This window comes from Centrocercus urophasianus, unplaced genomic scaffold, assembly GCF_019232065.1.
Source record: "Centrocercus urophasianus isolate 14NV4802_14NV808 unplaced genomic scaffold, USGS_Curo_1.0 seq_21, whole genome shotgun sequence".
In the NCBI taxonomy this organism is placed as follows: Eukaryota; Metazoa; Chordata; class Aves; order Galliformes; family Phasianidae; genus Centrocercus; species Centrocercus urophasianus.
In genome coordinates this window covers 12,031,961-12,037,960 of record NW_024884767.1, presented here as the reverse complement: position 1 = coordinate 12,037,960, position 6,000 = coordinate 12,031,961, and the positions used below count along the sequence as shown (strand labels likewise).

General features: G+C 40.3%; 1 protein-coding gene across 1 annotated transcript in view; it reads right to left on the bottom strand.

Annotated features, from left to right (window-relative positions):
- Positions 1-1,420: 1,420 nt before the first annotated feature.
- ELL2 (elongation factor for RNA polymerase II 2) overlaps positions 1,421-6,000 on the bottom strand; it is a 49,069-nt gene continuing 44,489 nt past the window's right edge. Inside the window, exons 11-12 of the mRNA XM_042822961.1 lie at positions 4,947-4,991; positions 1,421-4,818 (exon numbers count right to left, since the gene is read on the bottom strand). Coding sequence (XP_042678895.1) covers positions 4,702-4,818; positions 4,947-4,991 — 162 coding nt within the window. The 3' untranslated portion in view covers positions 1,421-4,701. The remainder of the gene's footprint in view (positions 4,819-4,946; positions 4,992-6,000) is intronic.

Here is a 6,000-nt window from a genome sequence, read left to right as displayed (position 1 = left end):
ATACTGCTCAGTCCCAGGGTCCTGAGCATCTCCTGGCCTTTGGAAGGACTGGGAAGTTCCTGTCCTGTTTAGTATCACGCATTAGCAGTATATAAAAGTTTGAAATTTTAATCGTATCTAATCATAAGAAAATCTGCTGTGCCCAAGTTGGATGGGATCTGTAATGATCATTGCATCCAACTACCAACTCCACAGAGCACCATCCAACATCCAAACCCTGTGTCAAGGACATTCTCCATATGTTCCTTGAACTCCCACCGCCCTGTGCATCCCGTTCCGTGCCCACCGCCCTCTGGTGCAGCCCCTTTCCCTGAGCCCCAGCTGCCCTCCCCTGACGCAGCTCCATGCCGTTCCCTCGGCCCTGTCGCTGTCACACACAGCACAGCTCAGCGCTGCCCTCCGCTCCCTGGGAGGAGCTGCAGCCGCCATGAGGGCTCCCCTCAGCTCCTCTGCTCTGCACTGAGCAAACACAGGGACCCTCAGCTGCTCCTCATACATCTTGCCCTCAAAACCTTTCACCATCTCTGTATCCCTTGAAATCCTCCTGCATGCACTTCTGTGCATGACTACATCTGTATGTGCCATCAGTTGTAAGATTTTAGACGTGGCAAATTTAACTTACCGGGTCAGTAATATTTAAAAGTGAAAGCCTCAGAAGTGTTTTGGTTCTAGGATTTCAAAGACAGTTTGTGGTTTCAGCAGTGGCATGTGTATGACTTTGGTTTTAGTTTGGCATTAAGGAATTTAGGCCTGAACGGCAGCTAGAAATGCACATGGCTATCAAATATGTGGAATTTTCACATCCTAAAAAAAGGTTAAAAAAGCAGTGAAACATGAAGCAAAATAATTACCAGCTTGTAAAATTTTTATCTACGGCTCAGTTCTGCAACCAACAATTAACTGTTCAGAATGATGCAGCCATCTTGTACCAATAGCTACTGACCAACAGACAAGCACGTTCTACCACAGAAAATGCTACAGCTAGCTCACAAAATTAGTGAGACTCTTGTGAGTACTGCCACCTCCTCCCCTGTCCCTAGCATATATGCACCGGCTGGGGAAAGCCCCATGATCTTCACCATCTTCTTAAGCACCTGACTGTGCTCAATATCAAAGTGTTTTGCCAGAACCCTTCGCTGTGAATGTAAAATAGAAGTAGACAGGAACTTCAGGCTCAGAAGGGTAGGAAAAAGAGCCACTGCAAATTGGCACGTGAACATTTCGCTTTTTTGGGTTAGGGACTGTGCTAAGCATGGGTCATTCTCCAGCCAAGAACAGCCTGCAGCCTGGTGCTCCACGAAGGTGCAGCAATGCCTCTCCTGCTCTCCGACCTTGTTCTGTGAATGGTGCTCACTTCCCTGCCCTGCCCACATTCCCAAGCAGTGCCACTGACAGGCAAGGACAGCCCCACACCTCAGGGTTGCAAAGTGAACATTTTATTGAACTCAAGTTGATGCAGAACAGAAGGGCAACAATGGCTCAAATGTTCATTGACAGAATGCCCCAAGATGTTTCACGCACAGAATTTAAATACAGTTTGCATGGAAACAATTGAAAAAAGTTTTACAGTACTCTGAATCAAAAGGGAAGTCACAGCCCTGTTGTAAGCCTTCATGTTTCCCAGATGCTGCCCTCCCTTAAACAATTCCATATCCTTCCCCAGAAGAAGGCTACAGAACTTCTGGCCATATCCCTTTCCCTTCAGGTATACAGAGCAGAGCAAAACTTCTGAGAAGAATCGCAGTTTAAAGTAGCCATAAGTCTTCACATGAATCACCATTAACATATCCAGAAAGACTGGTTGTAACAACACTGTTTAAGGAAAGCTAACAAATGAACAAGGTTACGATATCAACACTTTAATCCAAGTTGTTTAAAACTAATTGAAGCAACTTTGCTTCCAATACTTACACACATGTTTTACAAAACGCTTTCAAATATTTCTACTTTTTGATTAGTGACAAGATCAAATGAAGACCTGGAAGCAGTCAGCAGTGATCTGCTTCCTATGATGGTTTAGAGCATAGCTACTATTTCAAAAAAGTTTTCTTTGGGCATCGTTTTCCCCCTACAAACCATAACATGGGAAACCAGTCCTCATAACTTGTGATTTTTTTTTCCAGACAGCTGGAGAGGGCTGATGCCCCCTCATGTCTCGATGTTGTTTGAAACCGCAGTGAGATCCAGCTTCCTTTCAGGAGAAGGAGCATCTGCTCCTCTCCATCAGTCATTTGCTCCAGACCTGTTGTAGTGTATCCCCAGCCAACATGCCGCCATCTGCAGTGCTTGCTCCTCTGAGCAAGCAGGACACTTGTATGGGGCAGGGCAATAAAGTCACAGGCCTAGAGTCAGTGGGTTCTTCCACATCTGCCAAACAGGAATGGCAGCTCAAGGGCAACAAGAGATAGGTATTGCAAAATAGTGCCGTAAATTTACATAGGCTGTTTGGTATACTTGCAAGGCTTAAGAAATGCTTGATGCAAATGAGCAAAACCTTCAATTAAGGTCTTTACAGTAGCTTGTCAGATCTCATGGTGATGCACAGTGGTGGACCTCTCAAGTAGCATTAACCTCCAGCTGCAACAGATACACAGGTAGTAAACCAGAAGATGCATGCAAATACGAGTCAATCTTTTCACATAAAAGGAGGAGAAAAATTTGTTAACTACACTAACCTCATTTTACATAGTGGTAGTACAACAAATACTAACAACACATTAGGACAGCTGTATACCAGTACTGAATGTCTCACAACGGCAGCTGAAGTAAGATCTGTACAAACAGTTTAGATGAAGAGCACTGCACTGCCAAAACACTATAAGAAGCTTTCCATTGTTTCAATCTGAGAAGACACTTTGTTGAAAGCTGGGTTGAAATCCAGCTATCCAGTGCAGACGCAGCACAGACAAAAGCTCCTGCACTTAGACCTAGGCACTGCTGTCCGTGTGCCTCAGTGTTTGAGTCCAGATGAATGCTGCTCTTACTGTTAAGCAAGAGGTCATCCCTTCACATTGCCGTTTGAAATGTGGAGGTTAAGCCAAGGGATCCAGAATCAGCTTGGCCTCAAATATGTCATACAAGTCATGCAACAGAAAGGAATGCCTCTGCAAGCTAGTTCATCTTCACGACTGCGAGATATCTGAACCCACAAATTCAAGGCAAAAATTCAAATTCCCATTTACTTGAATGCATATTTTCAGACATTTTCTGGTTTACAATGATATACAACAGTTTGGATTAGTTTTTCTTTGTTGTTGTTTTTTGTTGGTATTTTTTTGTTGGCATTTTTTTGTGGGTTTTGTTTGTTTTGTTTTTGTTTTCTTTTTTTTTTTTTTAATGCTGGAGATAAAGTTTATTAGAGATACTACCACTATTTTGGCAAACATTCCAAAATCATATTTGTAAACATAGTGCTTCCCTTTTCAATTGGCTGTATTTTGAAAAGACAAACGTAAGACGAAGTAAGATTTTGCTCTATTCCGACCAGATAACCCGTGTTTTCACATGACAAAGCAAGCAATGATTTAAATCAAAATAAAATAAAAACTGCATGAAATGAAAATTTGTGCTGTTTTGTGATCACAGTATTTCATAGTTAAATACATCTGTTCTTTGTTATATTCCTGGCACCCAGGACAGAAATCTTTAAATATACATTTCATGTAGGCAATAGCTTCTTTGCATAACTCTCTTCAAAAAATACTTTATAGCAGTATATAAATAGGTAGCCTACATGTTTAGTTTTATAATCTTGCCCCAAAACTATATATCTGTTTAATTTTTTGTAAAGTATCAATTTTTTTTACCAACATTAATAAAGCTGACAAACTATTGAAATGGAAATGCTCTCATCTTCCACAATAGAAGTAGCAATTTTATAGGAAAAAATTCTAGAGGAACACTCGTCAGTTGTTTTAACCTGAGCGATGTCTGGCCTACTTAGAGTAGTTGGAGTAGCAGCTTTTTTTTTTTCTTTTTTTTCCCCTCCTCATCATGCATGCTCACACCCACACATTTTTGCATACACACAGAACAGGCACACACTTTCAGACACTGGTAGGCCATGTAGTGCTTCCCAGGTGTTTCAGCAGGCGGGAAGCAGTGTAGCTAATAATTTAACTACACTAAATACACACAAGCAAACACCTTAAGGCAACCATTGCGATGGGGGGTTTAAGTTGCAGTGATGAGTTTCTCTAGTAACAAAGACGGGCTGTATATAGACTTATATACAACACCTTTTTTACCCTCCAAAACAATGTTTTTGTTTTTTGTTTTTTTTTCTTTTTGTGGTTTTTTTTTTGTGCAAATTTCTAAACCTTCTACCATTTAAGGCAAAGAGTTTGCATTAACAAGAAAGGTCAGAAAAATAGCCTTATATTTATCCAAAAGTATTTCAGTTCGCTACACTATTTTCTTAAAATGTGCACAACTTCACAGTAGATGTACTGGGTCCCAGCACCTACTGATAAAATGATTTAAATGGACAAACATAAGTCTTGAAGAAAAAAAGGGACCAGAGAAAGCAGCTTCAAATATGCATACAAACAACATCAACAACAGAAGTAGTCAACTCAAGTAAACTAATACTGAAAAACTTTTGTAATGCAAAAGTTCAATCTTAGAATCTTAGAGCAACTCATATGGAATTTTAAATAAATAAGTTTCCATTCATTCACATATGCTGGTCTGAGCAGGAGACTAGTGCCGTAACTCTGATTGCTGTTGGTCAAATTCACTTATAAGTCTTTTAATGTGAGACAGCTTGTTATGGAGATATTCACATCTGTGTTTCTCTTCACGATAGTTGGGACTAGACTGTAAGATAAAAAGAAAATTAGGGCATGAAAATATCTGAAGTTTAGTATTTCCTGCCCTTTGCTTAAGAATGGCCATCAGCCCATTCCAACAGTTTATAACTCCCACAGACCTGGTGCTACACATACCTGTTGTATCTTTCGATACTCTTCTAGGACTTCCTCATGAAGCATCTTAACAAAAAAAAAAAATTGAAACATGAAAGCAATATGAAGAACATTTCATTACTACTAGAAAATACAACCAAATAGAGCATTAAAATGAAGTTTTACTCAAGATATTTTCTTATCCAAGAGTCACCACTGTTCTGAGTCACAAAAAAACACAGACTAACAAACACAGAACACAGCCCAGATCTGCAATTAAATCTGTAAACAAGCAACAGGAAGAAAATGCGTTTGAAGATTCCCTTTGTGAAGTCATTCACGCCACTGTAAAATACTTGCTTTCACAGAGAGCACACTTGGGTGGAGTCTTCAAATAAGGGCTAAATGACTTGTTACATGGTTCTGTGAAGCCACAGAAGTCAAGAGTTAGCCAATGTAGGGTCAGACCACGTACGTGAGTTCTGTAAAGCTTCTCTCCTTTGTTTGATTGAGCAGTACCAGGGATTTTAAAATACTCCTGCGCTCACAAATACATTTGCAATCTGCGCAAAAACTTATAAAAACTAGCCAGATGCTACCAAACATCCTCAGCACACACAGAGAATTTAAGAATTCCAGTACTGAACATTTGGAATTTGCATGTCAAAATAATGTCATCCCAGGCTTGAAAGCTGGAATGCAAAGTTTTTAATACCCTTCTTTGCTAAAATTTACAGTTAGAAGCCAAATAAGTTTGTGACTGCACATCTTGTTAAGTATACAAAATAAACTTGTCCCCTTTAAACAATGGGAAATAGCAGGTCAGCAAAGCCTGGGGATTATGGTCCTTTGGTTCTTCTCCTTTCTCATCAGTGCAGCAGTACTCTCTTACTTCACCAGGATGCTGTGAGGCAGTCAGTAAAACTACAGCCAATCTGGTACCTCCTAACATACAACTAGTTACTTGGTATCCCTTGGACACTGTAAAATCATGTCAGTGTAATTTACCGGATTACAAAACTGAAGCATCTGCTTATTCTGAAAATACAGAATTCTGTAGGGTGTAAAAGATGGAAATAAGGCACAGTCTTCATGG